The 26,158-nt window shown below is 31.3% G+C and overlaps 3 protein-coding genes across 3 annotated transcripts; 1 reads left to right on the forward strand and 2 right to left on the reverse strand.

Moving 5' to 3' along the window:
• The first annotated feature begins 1,735 nt into the window (after positions 1 to 1,735).
• Positions 1,736 to 6,830, forward strand: LOC133324475 (probable peptidoglycan muropeptide transporter SLC46). The gene is made up of 9 exons (XM_061533308.1): positions 1,736 to 1,976; positions 2,044 to 2,156; positions 5,148 to 5,298; positions 5,367 to 5,550; positions 5,629 to 5,815; positions 5,884 to 6,156; positions 6,223 to 6,412; positions 6,542 to 6,698; positions 6,760 to 6,830. Exons 1-9 carry the CDS (start codon positions 1,736 to 1,738, stop codon positions 6,821 to 6,823), a joined length of 1,560 nt encoding a protein of 519 aa, XP_061389292.1. The 3' UTR covers positions 6,824 to 6,830.
• A 1,443-nt stretch (positions 6,831 to 8,273) lies between these two features.
• LOC133324477 (probable peptidoglycan muropeptide transporter SLC46) lies at positions 8,274 to 14,970 on the reverse strand. Its single transcript, XM_061533309.1, has 8 exons — positions 14,834 to 14,970; positions 10,813 to 10,922; positions 10,564 to 10,714; positions 10,045 to 10,228; positions 9,256 to 9,976; positions 8,763 to 8,952; positions 8,406 to 8,562; positions 8,274 to 8,331 (listed from the first exon to the last, which is right to left on the reverse strand). The coding sequence occupies exons 1-8, from the start codon at positions 14,955 to 14,957 to the stop codon at positions 8,274 to 8,276; spliced, it is 1,695 nt and encodes a 564-aa protein (XP_061389293.1). The 5' UTR covers positions 14,958 to 14,970.
• A 4,475-nt stretch (positions 14,971 to 19,445) lies between these two features.
• Positions 19,446 to 24,613, reverse strand: LOC133324478 (probable peptidoglycan muropeptide transporter SLC46). The gene is made up of 9 exons (XM_061533310.1): positions 24,529 to 24,613; positions 24,352 to 24,461; positions 22,512 to 22,662; positions 22,132 to 22,315; positions 20,650 to 21,131; positions 20,372 to 20,508; positions 20,022 to 20,211; positions 19,804 to 19,960; positions 19,446 to 19,503 (listed from the first exon to the last, which is right to left on the reverse strand). The coding sequence occupies exons 1-9, from the start codon at positions 24,611 to 24,613 to the stop codon at positions 19,446 to 19,448; spliced, it is 1,554 nt and encodes a 517-aa protein (XP_061389294.1).
• Positions 24,614 to 26,158: the final 1,545 nt, after the last annotated feature.

Raw genomic sequence — 26,158 nt, forward strand, 5'->3', positions numbered from 1 at the left:
AACCGTAGGTTCAATTAACCGAAAAATACTGTACTTGGCTTTGTCCAATTTAACAAAGATCCCACATTAACGATTTTTTCTTTGTTTGCTGACTACAATAAAAACCAATTTGTGTCTATTATTGTAAAAAATCGAAATTGATATTTATGCTATGGCAAAATTAATTAAAAATTAATTAATTTCACCGATTGCATGTTGGAATTAAATTTATAGTAAAAATATAAAAAAATCAAAACCTTTTTAGAATTCATCAAAACACTTTTGCTGTGGTATATATGCTAAATTTTGATCACATGTGTCGTTGATGGATTGATATTGAAGCAAAAAAAATCAAAATCAACTTACCACTGAAAACAGAAACGGGTTTCCGTTAGCTGCAAAGAAATTTCATAAAACGTTATTAAATATTTCAAATTTAATGAAGCAAAAACAGACTTACCTCTTTTATCGAAGTTAACAATTGTCCAGGGCATCAGCAACGTCATTCGCGCATAATAAATTTTTGTCTAGAAAAAATTTCATTTTTGGCACAAAATCAATCAGCAACAAAAATACTCTTGTATTAGGATTTCGGATCAAAATTGAGCAAGAATCGTTTTCCCCAACAACAACAAAGTACCGTACACATACACACACAACAACACCAAACATGATAGGCAAAAACCTTTGTAAAGACAAAAGAAACACACGAATTGCATACAAATAATTCTTCAGACACATTTAATCTTTAGTTTTAAACATTTTAAGGAACATTACACATGTATTTCTATACATTAATATCAAAACAAAAAACGAAACACAATTTCTAACAAAAATGACGCGAAATTCCAATTTGAAGGGGAGCAAACAATGCTGCCAACTAACGACTGATTGCATTTCATTGACAAAGTGATTACTCGCGAGTACTAAATTTGGTAATCACAAGGCAAGGATTACCACTCGGCCTAATGTGTTCTTATTCTATTATTATTATTATATTTTTTAATCATATAAATCGGATTATACAGAAACATGATGATATTTTATTAAATATTGACATTTATTTCAAAAAAGAATCAACGAATAATAAATATAAGAAAACTAACGAAATGTATGTAGTTCCGTTCATCCCATTTTTTGGATAGTTCATTTGAACCATTTCGTTGAGCAAGAATGACACAATTGATAACTTCTCAAAAAAGAAAACAAACAGTCACAAATAACACACTTAATAACAAAAATAATGAGATGGGAGAACAGTAGTGTGCCGTGATTCATTGAAATAAGTTAAATATGCTAAATTTGTAAAGTGTTAATAAACAAATAATTCCTCTTTCTGGTTTATTGTTATAATAGTTATGTGTTTAGTGTAAAAGTCAAAGAGAAAGTGATCAGTGAGAGAAGAAGATCGTGTCAATTGTCATAAACGATCAAAGCAAGTCATGTCTAACTAAACCCAACGGAATTTAGTTAATTTTTATTTTAGTTGATAAAAACGGAATATTTTGAAAACGAATTTTTGATTAAATTTCGATAAACAGAGAGGCTACGTTTTAATTATCACAATGCGTTAATATATACTTTTATTGCATATGAACAATTAAAGTTTTGTACAATGAAATAACGACGAACTACAAAAACGTAAATGAATAAAATCCAAAACAAAACAAGTTCTTTGTTTAAAGATAAAAAAACAGGCAAATGTATGTGTGCTAGATTCTAAATTGTTTTCAAAGTAAAGAGAGTTCACATCAAAATGCATAACGACGAAGAAAGATTATACGATCCCAATGATGAAGAAGCCTCATTGGACAATGAAATTGCCCAAAATAGAGATGCAACTTCAACGACCACCGAATCGATTCCAGGCGAAAATGATGACAATAATTCCAATTCAACACTGCCTCCATCTGTTGAGGGCCAACCGGTGATTAAACATCGATTTTTTATATTGGAACCAGCAGTATTTTTAGTATTTCTAGCAATGTATTTATCTGGTAAGAACAAAGTTAATTTTTTTTTAATTTCGAATTTCGTCACGATCCATTATCATTTGTTTTGTAGGAACTGTTTATCAAAATCAATTACTATATCAAACCTGCATTTACGTTTTCGAGTACAATGAAACCCAATGTGCACCATTGTTAGGCGTTGAACGCGAAACCGAAGAGGTCCAAGTAAGTTTTGAAAATAAAAATATATATAATATACCACAAATGTGTTTGCATACATTTATCTTTTAATAGATAGACATTACAGAGTGTCAAGTAGTTACATGCCACTTGTAAAAAATATTAAAGGGTGTTTATCGTACCATTTCCTGCAACCGCATTAAATGATAATAATGCAAATTTGTTGCGGTTGGCTTAACTCTAGTTTAGTAAAAACGATCAGATTTTTCTGAAAATTTTTTCAGAGGTAGGTATTTTTACCCTAATTATGGGGATATCTTTTTTTCTTGGGGGACGTACCCGGTTACCCGGTTATTTGACCCGGAAGTTCGGGTACGGGTACCCTGTTATATCCGGTTCTACGGATCCGGTTAATATAATATGGGTATCATTTTAAAGGTTATAAAAATACCTTTCCATTGAGTGGTAATATGATGGGGTTATCTCAAACCATTTTGGAGATATAGTCAAAAAACTGGGTTTTGGTCCCCGATTTTTTTGAAAAACTCCCTAAAAGTCGAACTTGGGCCCATTATAGTACCTCTCTAACCCAAACTCAAATAATAGACCACAATTTGCCCTTTCCAAAATGGTGCGATATGTGGCTGTATCTGTTGTGGATCAAAAGAAATGGGCCTTAGAACCCTACAAAAACAAGGAAATTCTGTCGCGTAGCCGGTGTTGGTATCTGTCCATAGGAGAAAGTCTTAAATCCCCGGCCGAAGGCCGGCTACACAAAAAATATTCTATTTAGAAGGATTTTCTGCCGCGTTAGCCGGTGTTGGCATCTGTCCATAGGAGAAAGTCTTAAATCCCCGGCCGAAGGCCGGTCACCCAAAAAAGTATTCCATTTAACAAGAGATTCTGTCGCGTAGCCGGTGTTGGTATCTGTCCATAGGAGAAAGTCTTAAATACCCGGCCGAAGGCCGGCTACACAAAAAAATATTCTATTTAGAAGGAGTTTCTGCCGCGTTAGCCGGTGTTGGCATCTGTCCATAGGAGAAAGTCTTAAATCCCCGGCCGAAGGCCGGTCACCCAAAAAACACCATGCTATTTAAAAGGAGATTCTGTCATGTAGAAAGATTTTCCTTGTTTTATAGGGTTCTAAGGCCCATATCTTTTGATCCACAACAGATACAGCCACATATCGCACCATTTTGGAAAGGGCAAATTGTGGTCTATCATTTGGGTCCTGTTTGGAGAGGGACTATAATGGACCCAAGTTCGACTTTTAGGGAGTTTTTCAAAAAAATCGGGGACCAAAACCCAGTTTTTTGACTATATCCCCAAAATGGTTTGAGATAACCCCATCATATTACCACTCAATGGAAAGGTATTTTTATAACCTTTAAAATGATACCCATATTATATTAACCGGATCCGTAGAACCGGATATAACCGGGTACCCGTACCCGAACTTCCGGGTCAAATAACCGGGTAACCGGGTACGTCCCCCAAGAAAAAAAGATATCCCCATAATTAGGGTAAAAATACCTACCTCTGGAAAAAATTTCAGAAAAATTTGATCGTTTTTACTAAACTAGAGTTGTTCCAAATGAAAAAGCAACAATTAAACGCAACTCAAAATTAATGGCAAATTAGGTTATTCAAACATGCCGACAGTGGTATGTGGAGGGATAAATATGATATACAGAATATTATTGGCTGTATATCATAGGATGTGATATACATTTTTACAGTTATATCAAAATCTGATACAGGACTATGATAGGTATAAGAAAATTCGCGTCTCAAATATGTCTTATAATTGGATTTAGAAAGAATTTTAAAAAATACAAAATAAACCATAGCAAAGGATTTCTAAAAAATACAAACCTCTGATTTGCCTTAAAACAAATTAAAAAAAACTTGGAAGGACTTAGAAAAGTCTCAAATAGCCCTTTTTTTTTGAAAAATCCAAGCCTATGACCTCAGAAAAACCATTCAAGACCTTAGATCAACAGCATCGATCCCAGCTTCCATGAACATAAAAACTCGTCGAAATTCAATTTTAGCAATTCACTCGACATTCAATGTAGTGGAAATTTTTTGTATAACAAATAGCTATATAATTGTTTCGATTTTGTTATTTAACATCTAGCAAACATTTTGGTAGTTAACGTTTCTATTTGTGGATAATGACACAGAAAAAATAGCGATAAATTTGTTTTGAAAGTGTATTCGTTTTTATTTTGAATATTTTTGACGAATTCCTAAACAATTTGCATCTAAAATAAAAAACTTTTATGATGACACTGTCATCCCTTTTTCAGTTTAATAGTTAAATTCAAGGTTGAAAATATAATAGAATTATTGTCAATTGAAAATCCAATAAAAAATTAAATCATGCTTTTCCTATTAATATACTTTGATAATACTCATAATTTTTTTTTCACAGCTATAATTAATTAGTTTTCTTTGTTTATTATTGCAATTAAATGTGCATTTTATTGTCACTGCTTCTTTTCCATATTTCCATTGTTTTAAAGTCTCATTCTTAGATTTACATTCTGACATAGAATGCGAATAGGAAATCTGGGGCGTACACTTGATGTTTTCTATTATTCATGTTTACTATTGTTGTTGTTATCATAACTAGTTCTATATTCTTATCTCTTTTTGTTGAATAAATTAATTATAAAAAATGAGCCTAGTTTTATTACAAATTCTCAAAATGCAATGTCACGCAAAATACAAATATATAAACAAATCAATTAACTAGTAAAATTATGTTGTGTTATGTTCAATGTGAAATTTATGTTTTATTTATTTATTGTCACTATAAACATTTAATTGACAAATCGAATGGTATGAATCATACTGCGTTAAGCCAATTTTATCAATAACATTTAACAAAAAAATAATTGCAATAAAAAGGGTTGTTTATCTCTAATTGTTAAATAATACAAAAGTAAATAAAAACACAAAATACTTTATCTAGACAATAGATTTAAATATATTTTAATTATTTTTTTTTTATTTTCTGTTTATTTAAAGCACATAGAAACCCAGGTCCAACCCTATGTTGCTAGAATATTAATGGCCCGTTCCCTGCTGGAAAGTATAATACCAGCAATTGTTAGTTTATTTATTGGTCCCTGGTCGGATAAATTTGGTCGCAGGCCAATTGTTTTAACCACATTTACAGGTGTGTTTGGAAATTAAAAAAAAATTGTTGGATTACTATATATATATATTTTTTTCATTATATTCAAGGTTATCTCACTGGTTCCATAATATTAACAATTCTAAGTTTTATTGCCACCAAAACTGTTATAAGTCCTTGGGTATTTCTGTTGAGTTCAGTGCCCTCGGTATTGAGTGGTGGAACATGTGCCTTAATCACCGGAATTTATTGTTATATATCGGATGTGGCCAAAGAAAAGGCAAGAGCTTTAAGGTAAGTTTAATTTATTAAAAAAAATTTATATAACTGTTTAATAATTCTGTGTTTATGTGTTTTGTAAATAATTTCTAGAATGGTATTAAATGAAGCCGCTCTGTGCACAGGCATGATGATCGGCAATGTTGTTAGTGGTTATTTATATGCTGCCACAAATACTGTAACTGTATTTGCCATATCATCAGGTCTAATGCTATTGGCTTTAATTTATGTTGCAATATTTGTAATTGAAAGTCTACGACCTGATCAAATACATTCTGGGGTAAGCAAATACTACTTCATTATTATTCATTTAATTTCACAGTTTTTATATTTGTATTTCATCTTTAGTCCAAAATTAGGGAATTTTTCCGTTTCGATTTGGTTAAGGATTTGGTGAGGACTTGCCTTAAACGACGTCCCAACTACGATCGTTCCATTATTTGGTTAACAATGATGGCACTGACAATAGCCATTTTTACAATGGAAGGTGATTCGAATGTTACATATTTGTATGTACGCAAACAATTCGAATGGACTTTGAAGGATTTTAGTATGTTTAATGCTGCTCGTATTGTGGTGCAAATTATTGGCAGTGTTTTGGGCATGTTTGTATTGAGGAGGGTAAGATGTTAATTTATAATTTTTTAAGGATTTTTTCATTAATTGTCAATATTGTTGTTGTTTTAGCTATTGAAATTTTCCATTACCTCAATGAACATGATTGCCATAGCAAGTTGTGTGTTGGAAAGTACGGTTAGAGCCACTGCAATATATTGGTGGGAATTGTATGTGGGTCTTACCTTGGGTTTAATGCGTGGCATTATGGGACCAATGTCCAGAGCCATACTATCTCATGTTGCCCCAGCCACTGAAGTTGGTAAGTAAAAAAGAAAACTAATAAATCCGATCAAAAAATAGTAATTGATCTAAAATAATTGTATTTAAAATGTTTTTTTATTACTCTATAACATTTTTTTAATTTGGATCATAATTTGTTTTTTTTTAGGTAAAATATTTGCCTTAACCACTTCGTTGGAATCATTATCGCCTCTCATTGCCGCACCTTTATATACAATTGTATACAATGCCACCTTGGCCTATCATCCAGGCTTATTTAACTTTATAAGCGCTGGTTTATATTTGTTATGTTTTACATTTATATCGTAAGTTATTTAAACCACTTATTTTAATCACTTTTTTATTAATATTTATATTTTCTTTCAGAATTATATTTGGCATACAAAAATCATTGGGTCACACAGCTACCTATCAGGCTATAAGTAGCTAAACTAAAATCTAATATTGTTTTTAAATAGCTAGCAACAATTTTGTATTTATAATGGACAGTGATTAGTTTTTTTTTTGTTGATTTTTGGTTTGCAAAAGTACCTTTTGAGTTTCTGTATATATAAACCAAATGTTATAAATTACCTCTTACATATCGATATATGTGTTATGTACTATATGTATCAATTTATATTATTATTTATAGACAATTGTTTGGGGTTTTTTGATAATAATTTTATATAATAGAAAAAATGAAATATCAAATGTTCTCATTTTGATATGTGATGATTAACATTTGAGTCTTCCGAATATTTTAAGTATGCAATTAAAAAGAAATAGCAATTTGTGTAATTTACATTGAATGTTTATATATACATAGTTTTTTAAATATTTTTAAAAAGAAACAATAAAACAATTTTAGTAAATATATTTTTGCATTTTTTTTATTTTAGGTTATTGAGTTTTTATTATGAAAAAATAGCATGTTTTGAAAGTGAAGTAAATGATAAATTCCAGTGGCTAATTAAAAGGGTATTTTTGCTTCTGAGAGAATTAAAAAAAAATATATCTTCATCGTCGATTTTTTTTAATCCTCCACCGAGCTTGTTATCTTTCACAAATCGTGTTGGCCATCACCGAATGCACATTTTTATATAATCTCCGCCATGATGTGGAGTCATTTCGTTTATAACACGTCGAAATATTCCATGGGACCCCATATTCTTGATCAGATTAAAATGTTATGTCGATTTAGCCATGTCCGTCTTTTGAAATCACGGTAGAGCTCGCAATATTTAAGATAGAGTTTTGAATTTTTGCACATATAACTCCTTGCTTGTATTTTCGGTGTTCTAAGGAGTTTGAGGACATTTTCACCAAATTAGCTGTGCAAATCGTGCTACCAAAAACAATCAATATATACCTAAATTTGGAGGTAAACCCCATATATACTCTCAAATTTCGGTAGTTTGGCGACGTTTTTCAAATCAATTTCCTATATTTTATATTTAAGTTTGTTTATTTGGTGTCAAATCTTTCGACCAAATATTAACCATGGCGTATTTTGAATATCCATCTCAGTATGTTTTATGCCCAGTTTTTTTACAGCTTTATAAAACACAATGTCTAGCAATCTGTGAATCGAAATCTGGCAACCCTAATTGTTAGGGATCTTTTTACAGCCCCATAGGTGTGTGGGAAATATTTTAAAACTCTAATTTAAATATTGCGATTTATATTGTGACCTTAACAGACAGACGGGTGAAAATAAAAAATCGAAATAGAATTCAATTTTGAACGGGCAAATTTAATAGGGATACAAAAACATTTGATTTTTTTATAAATAATATTTTTAATTACATTTATTAAAATATAATAACAATTGATATATAATTTAATATTCTAATAATATATATGTACAACAAATTTCAATATTTACAATCATTAATTTATTATTTTAACATTTTGCCATAGTGATCCTTATAGGTTACCTTAAAACGGAATACAACTCTGAAAGAAAAATTAAAGCAATTAAATAAGTATATATATTTTTTAAATATATTGAATGTGTATTTAATACTTACAATATAAATAAAAATGCAATAAAATATAACGCCGCACTGACAACATTAAACAGACCAGGGAAAGTGGTCAATGAAGCCTTATAGATCACAGTGTAAAGGGGAGCAGCAACAAAGGGCGCCAACGACTGTAGGATGTTTTTAATGGAAAATATTTTACCTGTGAATAAAAATAATATTAAAATAACTAAATTTCAACAAAATTAAGCATGGCTTTCATGAAAAAATTAAATTATTGTTATAGACATTTTGAAAAAAAGATGTAATTTTAATTTACTAAATGATTATTAACCAATATAAAAATAAAATGTCAAATCAGAATTTGCAGATAATTTTAGTTTTCATGTGTTTTGTACATACCCAAATCTGTGGCCGGAACAATATTTGAAACAATTGTGCGACACATGGGTCCACCAACAGCCTTCAGAGAACCTGCTGCTATTGCCAAATATAAATGCCAGGGAGCGTATGCCATACCTTGTATGACACTGCGGAAAATATCACTTAAAAATGCTAATAGAGCCAATGTAACCACGGACATGCGGAAGACCTACAAGAACATAATATTAAGAAGATAAATACATTAATTTAAATTTTTCTTAAATTAGTAATAGGAATGTTCGAAAAAAAATTGTTTATGTATTGCGAAATTTTCTAGTATTATTAAGTTATTATCTGTCAAGTTAATAATGTTATTATGCTCGTGTTTACTGGAGAGCAAAATCCAATAAGAAAATAATTCTAATTATGTATAATAGTGTATTATCGAACAAAAACAATATTTTCTAATATTAATGAATATAATCAAATTAATATTTATTATATTTTTAATTTAAAAAATAAATATCCTTGCCTTTCGTAAAATTAAAAATCCCACCAGTGCACCAAACATTGAGGTAACATGACTTATTGTCTCATAATAGGTAAAATCTCTAACAGTCCATTGGAATTTTTCTCGTACAAACAGATAAAATACTGTCATGGCACCATCCAAAACGAAAATGGCCAAAAACATGGCACCCGTTACCAACAAAATAATACAACGATCATAATAGGGACGTTCCCTGAAGCATGTATTCCACATTTCCTTAATGTGAATATAACTGAAGAGACCAGCAGATTTGGCTTTGTTATAATCATTTTCTTGTTTCTCTTCCTTGCTAATATTTTTAGAATTTTCATCGTCTTTGTGAGATTTTGATTTGCTCTCATCATTTCCATTTAAATCCACATCATGGAAATTATCTTCAATTTTGGTAGATTTTTCATTCTTATCATTATCTGATGTTTTCGCTATATTTTCACTTATTATGCTGCAGTTCATTGGTATTTCATTGCATTTAACTGCCGCCGCCACCACTTCTTTTGTATCATTTCCTGCTGAAGATTTTGATTCCACCGCCTCACTATTCAAACTTTCCGGTACATAAATTGCAATATAGGCTGTTGTTAGACACATCAGTATGGCAGATATTGAGAATGTTATTGTTGCATTTGTAGCCTCATAAACATGACTTGAGATTAGAGAACCAACCATTAAACCAATCGATAAACAGGCTTCCAATATGATCATTCTGTTGGCATAGAAAAATCCATAAGTTAATTTATTAAAAAATCATATAATGGGTAGTAAATTACTTACCTATAGGGTCTAGTTTTGGTATCGGTAACATCCGATATATAACAGAATGCCGCCACCGAAAATACACAATTACCGCCCAGTATGGAATGTGGTACCACAGCCAAAACATAATACCATGGATTGACGATATAATGTTGAGATAGTTCACGTATAACAGCGGCAATAATATAGGTTCCAGAAAATCCTGCAAAAGGGGATATAAGTAATATTAGACCTTTAGTTAATGTATATAGGTCCTAAAATGAATCTTCTTTCATCAGTATTAACATATGTCTATCATATAGCTAGTCTTTGAAAACTCCTCGAGAGAGACTGTGATTTATTTTGTCTATCAAATTATTACTCATTTTTTTTAATTCCTTTGATATTTTGTCTTTCAATTGCAAATAATTTAAAATGCTGTTCAAGTTTAAGATGCTTTAATCTGTTATTTGAGCTACTAGAAACCGGTAGAACTATTCTTTAAATTAAATTCACCTTTCACATAGCAACTATAAACATCTATATCTAAATACATACCTATCATCGATATTAACAACAAGGGTTTACGACCGTAATGATCTGACCACGAGCCAATGAAGACGCCGCAAAATGCCGGTACAATACTCTCCAATAGCGTTCGTATCATGAACAAATTTGCCACGTATGGCTGGACCTCCGTTTCAATTTCCTAAAATGAAATTAAAATCACATAAACAAAAACAAAATTGTTTATTAAACAACTAATTCATGTACATATACAATTCATGTAAATGTGGTTTTATTTACTTGTAAATAGCCGCTAACATTTTTCGTACCCAACAGTTGACAATCGGTTTCGTTATATTCGAATACAGCTGTACATGCCTGATAAATAATTTCATTTCGCATGATAGTACCTTGAAAGAGAGGGAATTTGTTTTTAGTTTTTTTTTAGAAGTTGAGAAAGAAAAAAACAAACAATTAAAGATTTGATAAATAACTATCATTAAATCTTTACATTTCATTATTTGTAAATTAACATTAAGAGGGGACGAGAAATGGTGTACAAGCTTTAAAATAGTTTTAATTCCAAAATAACCTAAATTAGACAGGGGACAATATTGAAAATAAGTATCTTTTATAAGTTATAAAAAATAATACTTAACATTTTACTTGAATTTTACTTTACAAAAATATCGTTCCACTCTAACATTTATTATTGTCTCTTATACAATTCTAATGTGAGATTGCAAAAAAAAGAGAATGCTCACGAAATGTAATGTGATATAAATATTATGATACATGGGCATGATAATTTTAATTCCAATTGTAAATCACTCGAAATAATTACAGTATTTGTTTCAAAAGTGTGGAAGAAGATTCAAAACGAAAATAAAATTAATTTAAAAAAATAGCTTCTGGTCGTATGAACTTTACATGCATATTAAAATCGTAATAAATTTGATGGCTTCTTAAATGTTAATTGATATTATGGACTTTCAATTAGCAACAATGTTAAAAATAAGAAAATTATTATAAATAATAGGACACTAATCCATAAAATTATAAAAACATTAAATTTATTATTGGTCTCCTACTCAAAAAGTGACAAAACTTTGCAAACTTATAATAAAAAATCAAAAACATTTTGAATTAATAGAAGATTTGTACAGGTTCTGGAACAGAGAAAATATTTAATGTAATTTGAGTCATTTTTTGGATATATGATTAATTAAAAAAAATATTTTATCTATTTTGAGAATTTGTTCTCTGGATGATTTAAAAAACTCCTATAAAAATTAGGTTAGAAATTGTGGTCTTAAGCATAATTGTTAGCAGTCATGCGTCACAATTTTGCAATCTGATTCAGGCCAGGTCACATACAAATTTATCTCTAATCTTTTTTTAAGTTAGTGAAATTTTAGGTAAATAAGTTTGAAAGTGGCGGTACGTGTTACACTCTAAATAATTATTTTAAAGTGAGACTATTAACATGTATGTGTGAAATGATGATTATTTCAATGTTGCCTCAATAAAATTTCCAATTGTTGTGTGATTTACATTACAAAATATACAAAAGAGTTTTTAAGGAAAAAACTATTAACTATCGGCGAGAGTAAATAGCATTTTTAGTAAAATAAAGTTGAATAAACAAAAAAGAAATATTGGCATGCAATCTTCGAATATATATATATATATATATATATATAACACAAATGATATATGGAGTCCAAAAATAGAAAAATATTGGAATTTTTTGTTGGAGGTACTGAAATTTTATTTATTTTTGACAAATTTTAACCCATATTGCTAAGTTGATTCCAATTAATAAGAAACATTTTCCAGACCTTCTATAGGCTTAGTTTTTTTTTAAGAGTGGCTCTTTTTATTTTGTATTTGCAAAATAGTCAGGCTGAATCCCAGTTTGTTGTTTTTATAAATAAAATATATTTGATAAGACCTTCTATAGGTATAGCATTTATAAAGAACATTTCTTATACCTTTATATGTGTGGATTATTTAAAAATTATTTTTAAGACATATAGATGATACTTTTTTGAAGTTATTTTCTAAATTTTAAAACATATTTCCAACACCTACAGAAGTGAATTTTTAAAAACCTCCCGTGGATTTTTTTAAATTATTTTCTTAACCCCTTTTTAAAAATTACTTTTAGCATCTTCTGTAGGCATGTTTTTTACACACCTTCTTTAGGCGCTGATACAAAAAAATTATTATCTAACGCACAATATGGGCGTGCATTCTTTAAAAAAATTCTAAGACCTTCTTTAGACGTAGATTAAAAAAATAGTTTCTTTGGCCATCTATAGGCGTGGATTTTTTAACAATAATTTTCCAAATCCTTCAATAGATTTCAACTAAATCCTTAAAAAGGCGTGGATATTTTTAAGAATAATTTTTTTAAATCCTTCAATAGGCGAGCGTATTTTAAATAGTATTTTTTAAATCCTTTAAAGTGTGGATTTTTTAAATATTATTTTCTAAATCCTTCAAAGGGTGTACTTTTTTAATATTATTTTGTAAACCCTGGATATTTTTTATTTATTTATTTTTTTCAAAATGTTCACATTTACCAGAACGTGAATATTATACCTTTCATCTATGAAAGCTCTTGCATTTCATACTGATTTAATCTAAAATTTCGTTCATAAATTATTATTAATCCTTTAATGAGATCTTAATAGACCGCCTGGTCTCCCGTTTGGTTATCACCAATAAATCTTCCTTCTGATTAAGTCTCGATTTAGAAAACATCCTTCCGACCCCCTTTAGTCCTCTAAGTACACCTGTAAAAATGTGTGCTTCAAATTTCCCTCCTATCATTTAAGAATTTCTTTAAGCTTCGCACAGAACGAAAGACCCCTTCAAATATAACGACAGCTCGATCTCAAAAATACTACAGCCAGCTTGTATCTAAAGATTCTCTTATGTGGTGTATAAAGTCTCCATTCAGTTCATCTATACATACTACCTTCAAATCCATTTAGTATGCCTTTAAAACTGAATTTTCAGCTCTATTACGGCTTTCTTTAGTTTTTCCATAAAGACCATCTTCAGATCATCTTTAAAGACTCGCTTATCTATAAAGATTCCCTCCAGCCTAAAACCAGACTTCCTTCAACAGGACTATAAATAATCATTTAAGCTAATTTATGAAGACTCCTTCAGCTCGGCTATAATGACTCCCTTCAGCTCGTCGATAGAAATACGTCCTTCAGCTCGTATATAAAGGCTCCCTTCCGCACAACTATAAATATTTTTACTTGGTTATAAAGACTCGTTTTAGATAGACTATAAATATTGTCATTGACTTTCCTTCATCACGTCTATAAAGACTATATTTAGATTGTCTATTGGAGAGACCAAGTAGAAGACAACATCTTGGAAGTAGAAGACAACATCGTGGTCTTTCAAATTGCAGGAGATGCGCACAAGACCGACACGCTTGGAAATCTTTTTTAAGCTCGGCTTATGGAACAACCTTTCTGTAATAAGCCAGTTAAGTAAAGCAAGTATGAAATTTGCCTTCAGCTCGTCTTTAAAGACGTCCTATAAAGACTCCTTTCACATTGTCTGCATAAAATTTCATAAGGCCCTCTTTAAAAACTATCATCAGTTTGTCAAAAAATAATAATAATAAATAAATAAAACTCTCTTCAGCTGCCCTTATTAGGTCATCTAAAATGATTTTTTTAGCTTGCCTATAAGTACGCCGTTCAGATCCACCATAAAGAATCTTTAACGCCTGTCTATAAAGACAATCTTTAGCTCGGGTATAAAGACTACCCTAACATCGTTCATAAACCCGCCTACAAAGCTTTCTTTTTGGCACGTTTTCCAGTCTATTAATCCTAAATTAATTAATTTCATCTATAAACTCTAATTTAAAATTAATTTTAACTACTTAATTAATTCTTTAACTACTTAATTAATTCTAGTATTGTGCTATTTTTCATAGTTCATAAAAACCGGATTTTTCATAGTTCATAAAAACCGTCGCAATATTATCCGAAATCACTCTCCAATATTTAATCACAACATCCTGGTGATTGATTACATTTAGAAATTTATTTATTTTGGAAATAACCCCGAAGGTCTTATGAATATGTATTTTATTAATTATTCAATTACCAATTTGATTAATAATTTCAAATGGGACTTAAGCCCCTTGGCTGCTAGACATGCTTGTGTTTGCTTGTTTTATATATTTGTTTGCCCAAGAGAAAATACCATTTTTTATAATTATCTACAAATGTAATATTTTTATTTTTACATTTCATCTGTATAATCTTATCGAAATTCTTACCTGAGAGACTGTGTGAGAAGACCAACAGGAAAACAATGGGCTCCACGTGAAACATATGGAAACATTTTTGCCAATCCAATTGTTTGAGCCGTGAAAAAGCCAATGTAATAGATGATTCGACCATTTTGATTGGGGATATTTATTTGTTTTTTTTTGTTGTTGTTATTTGTTGCAGGTAATTATTTTTATTTCTTTTATTTTTTTTTAATTATTTGTTGTTTTTGTTTTTTAATTTTTTTCTTGTTAATGAAACATTGTCACACTAACTGATTTCCAAAAAAATACTTTTTCACAAAATCTTGTTAACGGTCAAAAACTTTCGTCATGACAAGCTACCCGTTGAGAGTCCACGTTTAAACTGTTGATCGGTTTCAGTGTGAGGTAGCGGTTAACTCCCTGATAATTTAAATTCTCATAAGTTTTTTTTGCTTGGTTATTTTTTCTGGTATTTTGTTGTTAACGTTATGTTATTGTTTTTTGTTTTCTTTTTTGTTAATTTTGTATCATTTGTTGCGCTTCTTTGTAGTTATCAATAATTATAAATGATCGCATGTGTACATTTTTGTACTATGTACCGCGTGTATGTGGTTTGATTCTGAGCTAGAGTTAAACTCGTACTAGTGTGACAGAGTTGTGGGTACCGTGCATTTAAATGAGATTTCAGCTAACATAGGGAGATGAATCTGTGATTTTTATTTTTATAGAAAATCGTTGTTATAACAACAAAATATTATTATGATTAGGTGGTATTTTTTCTTCTTCTTTTTTAAATTGATTATAACCAATGGATAAAAATAAAATTAAATTACACTGTGCATCGCAAAAAATTGGTAAATCTTCCGACTATAAGGGGCCTTAAGGCCTTATACAATGACTCCATTTAGCTCATCTATAAAGAGCAGTTTCATTTCCTATACAAAGCCCCCTTGAGTTCGCCTAGAAAAACTCTCTTCTGTCTATCTATAAATAAATCCATTCTGACTTCAAAATGATAGTCTATAAAGCTTCTCTTCAGCTCGTCTTCTAAAGACTCCCATCAGCTCATCTTCTAAAGACTCCCATCAGATCGTTATCTAAAGACCCCCATCAGCTCGTCTTTAAAGACTCCCTTCAGCTTGCCTATAAAGACTCCCTTCAGCTCGTCTACAACGCCTACTTCAGCTCGCATAAAAAGACTCCCCCGCCTATAAAAACTCCCTTCAGCACATCTAGAAAGACTCCCTTCGGCTATGAGCTTCGACTTGCGTATAAAGATTCTCTCAGTCTTCGCTTACATTTTAAGCCTTTCTTGATTCCAGCTCGTCTATATAGGCCCTATTGTCTTCATCTATACCATAAAGACTTCCTATATTACAGTTCGCGTAAAATGACCCCGTGAGCAAAACTATCAGGACTTTATGTCCTTTTTTCTCTCCCTCTTTTCTATTTTCTATGTCAATTTTATAGTTTTCTTTGTAGCACAGTGTAATATTGCAACCTTTTGTATTGTGGTTATGCATTTAATTGATTATTACTTTTTTGTATATATTTATAAAAAAGGTTCATATTTGTTTTGTGTCACAATTAGAAAGTTATTTATTTTTACTTTTTTTCTTCACAAAATCAAATCAGCATCGCCAAAAAAATCACAAAACAAGATTTGCTCTTTTTCTTAACACCAAACTACTGAACTACCGAACATACTGCCAACTTGTTGCCTTAAACCCGTCTCAAACTCAACTGAGGCTATTTTGTGAATATCTTTATTGGAAATCAATTCACAACTTTATTTTTTTCTTATTATCAAATTTTTGTTTGCTTTTTTTGGTTTTAAGCCGGCTTATTCGCTGGGGGGAACTACCACCCAACATGGTCCGCGCTGGCCTAAAGCGTCATAGCACATATAACAAACATAAATCGTACTTCGCACTTATTTGTTTTTGTTGTTATATTTTGTCTATTTCGGATGGAAGATTTCATTTTTGCACACAGACAATGGCGCTGCGGTTTTGTGTGCCTTTGCTTGTTTATTGTTTTATTTTTGTTTAACTTGGTTAGTATTGAAATAAAAATAAGTCACGCATTATCTTTGGGCCATTTTGATATGCAAATCAGGGGTTGGTCTAAATAAACAATCACAAACAATATCGTCCACATTTATTGCAATCGGAAGTTAAATGTTGTGGTGTCATGCTCACGTGTACAGACATTTGCTAATTTTAGTAAACGTTTTATTTAAAGGGGAATTCGATTCCGTGAAATCTTTGATTTTTTATGGAGTTTCCAAAATTCTGAAAAAAAAACAACACAAAAAATCGTGACCTTGTCATACACGATTTGCAATTGAAAAAAAAAAAATATTGTTTGAAAAATTTATGCAAAAAAATGTTTGCTAATTCAATACTGGGAGGTGTTTAACATATTATAATGACAAATAAGTCCGGAACTTAAATTTTATTGAATTATTGATTTTTAAATCTTCAAAACAAATTTAAGACGAGGGGATGACTGTAATTTTTTCTAATTATTATTTTAAAATTATTTTTTTTTTATTTTTTAAAATTTTAAATTTCAAATCAACGATTTTTAATACAAACATTTAATTTAAACATTTTTTCGTTTACAATAACATTAAAAACACAAATAATTTTGTACATAAAAACTATGACGATGACACAATATTGTTCGTACGTCAATTCTGTAATTAAATAAATAATTAAAATTAGTTAATGTTGTTTTTGCACATTTTCATTTAAGTGAGAGAGCAACACTTTCAATGGTAATTAACTTTGTTATAATTTTGTTTTCAATTTTTCAATACAAATCAGGTGACAATGCGGAAAAAATCCCTTTATCATACAATAAATTAAAATACTATAAACATGGCATAGCTATGATTGGGGAATTTTTCCTTCATGACAAAAGCATTTATAGAAGAGAGCTGAAGCAGGGAGTCTCCATAGGCAAGATTAATGGAGTTTCTAAAAACGAACTGAAGTGAGTCTTTATAGACAAGCTGAAAGGGAGTTTTTATAGACAAGCTGCAGGCAGTCTTTATAGACGAGCTGATATGTAATTTTTATGGACCAATTGAAGGGAATCTTTAGAGAGGAGCTGAAGGGAGTCTTTAAGATGGGCTGAAAGGAGTCTTTATAGAAGAGCAAAAAGGAGTACTTAGGGAGTCTTTTAGGCGAGCTGAAGACAGTTTTTTAGATGATCTGAAGGGAGTTTTTGTAGAGGAGCTGAATGGAATCTTTATAGCCGAGCTGAGTCTGAGTTTTTTTAGACGAGTTGAAGGGAGTCTTTATAGACGAGCTGAAAGGAATCCTTAGGGAGGATTTTAGGCGAGCTGACGGAGTTTTTTAGACAACCTGAAGGAAGTTTTTAGAAGATCTGAAGGAAGTCTCTTAGGCGAGATGATGGCAGTTTTTTAGGAGATGAGAAGGGATTTTTATAGACGAAGCTTTTATAGATCTGAATGGAGATTTTAAAGACCAGCTGAAGGGTGTCTTTATAGACAAGCAGAAGGGAGTCTTTATAGACGAGACGAATGAAGTCTTTATAGCTGAAGGGAGTTTTATAGACGAGCTGCAGGGAGTTTTTATAGAGATTTCAAAGACCAGCTGAAGGGTGTCTTTATAGACGAACTGAAGGGAGTCTTTATAGACGAACTGAAGGGAGTCTTTATAGACTAACTGAAGGGAGTCTTTATAGACTAACTGAAGGGAGTCTTTATAGACTAACTGAAGGGAGTCTTTATAGACTAACTGAAGGGAGTCTTTATAGACGAGCTAAAGGGAGTCTTTATAGACGAGCTAAAGCGAGTCTTTATAGACGAGCTAAAGGGAGTCTTTATAGACGAGCTAAAGGGAGTCTTTATAGACGAGCTAAAGGGAGTCTTTATAGACGAGCTAAAGGGAGTCTTTATAGACGAGCTAAAGGGAGTCTTTATAGACGAGCTAAAGGGAGTCTTTATAGACGAGCTAAAGGGAGTCTTTATAGACGAGCTTAAGGGAGTCTTTATAGACGAGCTAAAGGGAGTCTTTATAGACGAGCTGAAGGGAGTCTTTATAGACGAGCTGAAGGGAGTCTTTATAGACGAGCTGAAGGGAGTCTTTATAGACGAGCTGAAGGGAGTCTTTATAGACGAGCTGAAGGGAGTCTTTATAGACGAGCTGAAGGTTATAGACGAGCTGAAGGGAGTCTTTATAGACGAGCTGAAGGGAGTCTTTATAGACGAGCTGAAGGGTGTCTTTATAGACGGGCTGAAGGGAGTCTTTATAGACGAGCTGAATGGAGTCTTTATAGACGATATCATAAAGGAAAAATTGTTATCGAAGTAAAAACTTCTTCTCTTGTGAAACTTTTTCTCTTTTTCCATGTGGGATATTATCTCCATCACAAATCTCTCTCTAGCTATTACCTAACAATATCAAAGATTTGACAATTTGATGGTTAATTAAAATCAATTATAAATTGTTTTTATATTTACTTTTTTATAATGTATATAAAAATGACTTTGTTTATTTTATTCATTACTCTTTATTACAATTTAAATAAATAATTTGAAATTTCAATCAATTGGAGTTGTTTTTGTAAACAACATGCATTTTTGGCGCTAGGTACGAATGTGTCAATTCAAAATCGCTGTGTAATGTTCCGGGTATTTTTGTTTTTTACGCAAAATAACTCTGTAATGAAATGGTTAAAGGAGAGAAAAAATAGTGCTTAAATAATTGATAATTTGGAATTAAAAAAAATAAATAAATAAAATTGTTTATTTTAGATAACAAATGATAAAATTTCATTAGGAAATTTAGGATTGAAATAATCAAATAATTTAAAGAATCTAATTCTAATTTTCAAATTATATAGTAAATTTTTTATTTTTGTCATATTTTAATAATTGTTTTCTCGATTATGATCAATATTTCAACTCATGATTTTTTTTATTTTTATAAAGGCACACATTTACATATACCCATACTTACAGTATAAAACCAATGGCCACAATAAATAGATTTGCATTTATTATATTAAATAGTCCCGGAAATGAGGTGAGTGTTGAACGATAAATAATCGTATACAATGGGGATGCCACAAATGGCATAAAGGCCTGAATGGCACTAATAAATGAAAAGATTTTTCCTAAAAGCAAATCAAAACAATTACAATTAATCAACCAACAATAATCAATATTGAAACTCACCCAATTCATTGGGTGGTAGTAAATTGGTTAAAATTGTTCTCAGCATTGGATTGACCACCGATTTGAGAATACCCAAGGCAATGGCTAAATACAATTGCCAATTGACGGCAGCAAAACCTTTCATTAAACTGCTAGAGGCTTGGGACAACAAGGCGTAGATGGCCACTGTGAGGATTTGCATTTTGAAAACCTTGAATATAAAACGAAACAAATTAAAAACATTTCTTACAATTACATGGTCAAACAAGCGGGGACTTTTCTTGAACACACACTCACAAGTAGCATCCACCTGTGGCAGTTTCTTTTCGAGAATTTATTTAATATTCAACTAACGTTTCTTTTGCACTTACCCTCCTTAACAGCCAAACGCCCAAAACATTACCCAATATTGGTATCAAAATACTTATCGTTTCGTATGTGGTAAAATCTTTAACGGTCCATTGGAATTTCTCACGCACAAATAAATAAAATACGGTCGACGATCCCTCTTTTGTTGTTGTTGTTGCGAATGATGAACGATTATTTTGTAATAATGAAAACAAATCGAAGAAAATTTACATAATTTCGAATGTCATTTACCGACACAGCCAGATTTGCAAATTAATTGCTGGCTGGCGCACGTACTTACCCACGACAAAGGCACACGTCCACAAACATGCCACAATCAACAAAATAACCGAACGTGTTTCAAACTCTCTTGCCTTAAAACAGGTTAAATACATTGCCTTCAAATGATCAATGTCAAATAATTTTCTCAGACGATTTCTGGAATGTTGGCGATTTTCCTCAACTTCAGTTTGACCCTGGGTATCCTTATTATTTTCTGATTGTGTAGAAGAAATATTTGCCGATGTTGTAGCTTGAGAATTTTCAGTATCGTTTTTATGCTGGGGATTTTCAAATTTATGTACCGCATTTGTTGCTGATGAGATCTGTCGCATATTTAAACTTTCCGGTATTAGAAATATAACTATCAGTGTTGCCCATAGAATACACATTGAGGATATGAAAAATATTAGTGTAGCCGATTCGTAAGCATTGTAAATATATCCTGATACAAAGGATCCCGACATTAGGCCAATATAGATAACAGCTTCATATAAATTCATTCTGAAAAGGTAAGAAAGAAAGACAAATATTTTATATGTTAACGGAGAGATAATTCATTTTGAATATAGGTCCATCTTTATATATAGGTAAACAACTTTTTCGCAGAAAAATTTCAAGATATACCCATATTTTTACATAGCCCTAATGTTTCACTTTACGTATATTAGAGGTTGTAGGAGCATTTTTTACCAATGTGGCTTTTAGCTATAGACATATATAAACAACTTCTTTACAGAAATTAGAAAAGGGGTCCATATTTTGACATAGTCCGAACATAGTGATCCAGTACACTTTACATGTATTAAATGTTCTAGGAGCATTATTCAACCAGATACTTATTAGTCTTCATCTTATGTCACTTTATGTATTTTCAATGCCAACTGTCCGATATTTTAACAAATTATTTTAACATTTTAAAAATTAGCATTCTGGGTTTTTGGAGGGTGGAAAATATCTATGTCGAAAGTTTTCAATACAGGACCACATCTTTTTATTGCTTACGTATGCAGGCTACTTCTCATAGAAGGTTTTAGATGCAGTGAAGATGGATAGAGTTCCGTGGTTCTGGAAGAATATTTTCAATATAGGTTAATTTTTTATATAAGCTTTATAGCTACAATTTCAAGTATTTTGAAGGTCCAAGGCGCATTTTCCAGCCAAACTGACAGTAATATAATATTTCAGAATATTGGTCGTTAAAAAAACTTATTTAATAATATAGAAGAAATAAAGGTCCTGATTCTTTTCGGAATATTGAAAGTCCAAATAAAATTTTGCATCCCGAGTGTCTAATGGTGTTGAATTTCTCCTTTATTGCCCAGTATCTAAAAACTTGTTGTATGAAAGTAAGTACATTACAACTTCTCAAAAAATATCTTGTAAATCAATTGTATTCCTATCCCTATTTGTTCAACGTAAAGCTATAAATATTAATTTATGTAAACAATTTTAAATAATTGACTTATCAAACATCACACATTTTTCATTTGTTAATATTTACCGATATGGCCTTTCTTTGGCTGTTGAAACATCTGAGATATAACAAAAGGCAGCCACGGAATATGTAACACCATCACCCAATAACGATAGCGGTATAGAGGGTAATATATAAAACCATGGATCAACGGCATACGAATCGGATAAATGACTGATGAGACAGGTTAGGGCATAGAAAAGAAAATAACCTTAAAGAAATATGAAAATAAATATAGTTTTAAATTAATATTAATATACGTCAGTGTTGCTATTTATATTGTAAAACCTGTATTCAAGAATAATTTCAAAAATTCCGAAGTTGATAGATTTAATTAACCTTTACCGAATTTTCAAATATTGAACCACAAAATATAAATAGCAACCTTTATATATATGCACACATACCTGTAAATGATGCTATCAGTAGAGGTTTACGACCAAATCGATCCGACCAAGCTCCAACAAATGTCCCGCAAAGTGCCGGTACTATACTTTGTATCAAAGAGTTTGTCATAAAGAATACCACCGTATAGGACTGGACTTCCGTTTCTATGGACTACAAACAAATAACATACAAAATTTTAAAATAAAAAGTTAAATAAAAGTTTGGTCATATTTTAACATAGACACCATACTGTGGTATTAGACGTATTTTCAAAATGAAGTGAATGTTATTTGGCATTCCATGGCGGGTACAAAAAAATCCAATATACCACTTATGAAAGAATCTGATTTAAATCATACCATAATAGATGGCGCTGACGACGCTATCTTAAAATATGCATACCTCAAAACTTTTTCGTATTACAAATATTTAAAAAAAGTGGTGTCATATGAAAGGTACAGCAAAAAACCTAAAAAATTCATATTGCTGCATATGAAATTAATTTTTATGGAATAGTTTTTTTCTTTTACCATGGCAACATAAACGCCTATATGTTAATCCCTCTTGAACGATATTCTAAGCTAAAAATATCCGTTTGATTGTCTCTGTATCGTAACGCGTTTAAACGTTGTAAAGAATCCCAAAAAATCTGTAGTTTTCTATTAACAAAGCAATTCTGTTAAACAATCTTTAATTCTGTCGCATAGTGTACGTTCTAAACTATTAATATCAATTCGAATTATATCTGTGCCATTGGCAGCAAAAAAACTTGTCGTCAGCGCCATCTATTGAATGGGTTGATTCAAAAATCGATATGCAAAATATAAACCTAATTTGTTTTTCCTATAACTTTTGACATATTGCAGATATTTAAATAAAATTGGTATCATATGAACAGTAAAATGTTCGAGTTTCTGGTGACATAACAAATATATTTAAATAAAAATTTTTTTGAATATTAAAAAGAAATTGAGTTTCAAGATTAGGTTTATAAAGTATTCATATTAATATTACATTGTATGACAGGTACCATAAGGAGTGGAACGAACTTCATTTAAAACTAAAATAAATAATAGAAGGCGCCAATAAGTCCAATTTTCCAAAATATAACAGCTTGGTAAAAATATTAGGTTGTGCAAAATTTGGTTGAAATCGGATTACCCTTTCGCATGATATTATAATTTTGACCATTTTGTGTGGGAGGTACCAGAAGGAGTGGAGCTTGATTTCAATTTAAACAAATATTACGATGTGCAAAGTTTGTATGAAATCGTGCGCACCAGCCAGACACACAGACGGGCGGATATTTGTAAATCGACTTCAAAATTGTAAATATCGGTCCCCCGTCTTGATATAGCCCCCATATAAGGGTTATCCCACTATTCATTATTTTGAGAATTTTCTGAAAAAGACGCGTGTTTTTAGAACTGTTTCACTTGTTTTAATTCTAATTTAATTATAAAACCTGTAGAACCACTTAAACAAGAGATTTCCCCCCATCACATTCCACCTCATAAAATGTTAACCACAACAATTATCGTTGTATACGTAATTTCGGAGAATACGAATGTTCGCAGAATATTTTCAATACAGGTTTATGGTAATGAAATTATACCATGTAAAGGTTTAGCCCCATTTCAGGTATTTTCTTGACCCTATGCGCATTATTCAACCGAATTTAGAATGTCACACATACGTCTCATATAAAGGTCCCGACGGATTCGAGGTATATTGAATGCACACCTCACTGGGGAAGTTTTTACAAATTTTGGCTAGGAAGAATTTAAATACGTTTTTGTTTGCTTTAAAAATAATTTCACGTTTCACTGCAGATTTATTTTTTATTTCGAACAATATTACCTTTATATAATCGCTAGCATCTTTTGTTGATAATTTTTTACAATCCGTTGTATTGTGATGAAATATTGTGGTGCATGTCTGATAGATAATTTGATTTTTCCACACCGTTGCTGTAACGATAACGGTAACAAAAATTATTCGATCTATTTTGTATCACAGACATTTCCATTTACACACCCGATAAATTATAGGCAAAGACTAAAATTAATACCGCCGGCTCCACTAAATAATAACGAGTTTTTTGCCACATTGATAGACCCATCATCGAATTTTCATTACAATTCGGACCGGCGTTTGTTGGCGTTATAACGTCTAGACTGCTATTCGGATTGCTAGATTTTGTTTGCTGCTCATCGATTAGGACACTGCGATCATCTTCGATAATATCCATTTTTAGATTTTTATGGTCGTCATTCATGATTTGTGGTCAGCGAATAACTAACACTTTCAATAGCTACGTAGATCGGCCGCTCAATTTTGTTATTTTTTTATTTGTTTTTGTTTATGTGCGCCAGTATTTTTTTACTTGTTAATCAGTCAGGCAGTTAATTTCTTCATTTGTGACTTGAGTCATTTGTAATGGGTATGACAATTTCAAAACTAGGAGATTTTATGGGATTTTTGATTGTAATTGCGCGCTTTTTTTCAAATAAATTTAAAATTTACTTTCTTTTTTAGTCAGTATTGAAGTGAAGTCTGCATATACTTGCCGTTAAAACGCTAATGATGATATTAATACGACGAGTATTAGGCTAAATCTACTATGCCGAAAATAATCAAAAGAAATTGCGTGGGACACACTCACAAACACAATCATCTACAGCAGAATTTTGGAAACGCAGTTAACATATGCCCAATATCCCACAAATTGTCTGATATGCACAAGTGTGCTTGATTACCATTGTAAAAAATAATTGGCCTGACAAAAACCCTTGCAATGCGTATTGAACACCAACGAAAACAAGCTAATAATAATATTTTGTTCATAATAAACGAATTTTTGTTATTACGAAATTGTTTTGCGCCAGGGAAGGGTATTTTTTTAATAGAACGCCCTCAAAGTTATCCAAGCAAAAAATTGGATACAAAAACAAATAGTAGATATTCAGATTCAGTACTATTATTCACTGATCAACAAAACAACATAAGCAATGGCATATGCTATAACCGAATTTCATCGAAATTTTCCAGAATCTCATTTATCACCAGAAGTCACAAATGTGGAGTCCCGCTTCACATTGTTCAAGAATCCTTCAATATCACGGAACGCAGCAGAGCTGAAGCTGAGATTGCCCACCTCATGTAAGGCAGTATCAACTAATTTGCTCTTGTTATAGGTATGTTATGATTTGTTGATCTGTTTTCTTACTGAATTAAATTTGTCTGGGGTAGGTACCAGAAGGATTGTTCTGGTGGGACCCATCCTCGGACTTGATCAGAATAGGCAAAAATATTACGATGTGCATATTTTTTTATCAAATGGGACATTCCATACGATTGTTATTAGATTACCAAATTTTAAAAATGTTGACAATTTTGTGGGGGCGGTACTAGAAGGACTGCGCCAATAACATGTGTTCATAACAGAGATGAAAGTTTCCAAAACACTTAACTTTTTTTCTGTTTATTCCGCGCTTTTTGTGTTAGCTAAGAACTTTCCGAACTGCACTCGTACACTTTGATAGACCCCATGTTTATTTGCACCAAATCCGTTTCATACAATTTGGAGTCGATTTACAAATGTACGATCGATTTGAGGTATTTTTATTGTGCACTTCATGGTGGATGTTTGACCCACACGAATTTA

Source organism: Musca vetustissima, unplaced genomic scaffold (genome assembly GCF_032173495.1).
Source record: "Musca vetustissima isolate MV318-11 ecotype Yass unplaced genomic scaffold, APGP_CSIRO_Mvet_v1 utg62288, whole genome shotgun sequence".
NCBI lineage: Eukaryota > Metazoa > Arthropoda > Insecta > Diptera > Muscidae > Musca > Musca vetustissima.

What these genes read in the sequence shown, in the direction of transcription:
- LOC133324475 (XM_061533308.1), top strand. Translation starts at nt 1,736, where the DNA reads ATGCATAACGACGAAGAAAGATTATACGATCCCAATGATGAAGAAGCC. An exon ending in GCGAAACCGAAGAGGTCCAA is followed by an intron (nt 2,157 to 5,147) that starts GTAAGTTTTGAA and finishes GTTTATTTAAAG; the next exon opens with CACATAGAAACCCAGGTCCA. An exon ending in TTATGTTTTACATTTATATC is followed by an intron (nt 6,699 to 6,759) that starts GTAAGTTATTTA and finishes ATTTTCTTTCAG; the next exon opens with AATTATATTTGGCATACAAA.
- LOC133324477 (XM_061533309.1), bottom strand. Translation starts at nt 14,957, where the DNA reads ATGGTCGAATCATCTATTACATTGGCTTTTTCACGGCTCAAACAATTG. An exon ending in ATGTTAGCGGCTATTTACAA is followed by an intron (nt 10,715 to 10,812) that starts GTAAATAAAACC and finishes ATTTCATTTTAG; the next exon opens with GAAATTGAAACGGAGGTCCA. An exon ending in ATTGCATTTTTATTTATATT is followed by an intron (nt 8,332 to 8,405) that starts GTAAGTATTAAA and finishes TTTTTCTTTCAG; the next exon opens with AGTTGTATTCCGTTTTAAGG.
- LOC133324478 (XM_061533310.1), bottom strand. Translation starts at nt 24,613, where the DNA reads ATGGGTCTATCAATGTGGCAAAAAACTCGTTATTATTTAGTGGAGCCG. An exon ending in GACGTGTGCCTTTGTCGTGG is followed by an intron (nt 20,509 to 20,649) that starts GTAAGTACGTGC and finishes CAACAACAAAAG; the next exon opens with AGGGATCGTCGACCGTATTT. An exon ending in GCGTTTGGCTGTTAAGGAGG is followed by an intron (nt 20,212 to 20,371) that starts GTAAGTGCAAAA and finishes TTTATATTCAAG; the next exon opens with GTTTTCAAAATGCAAATCCT.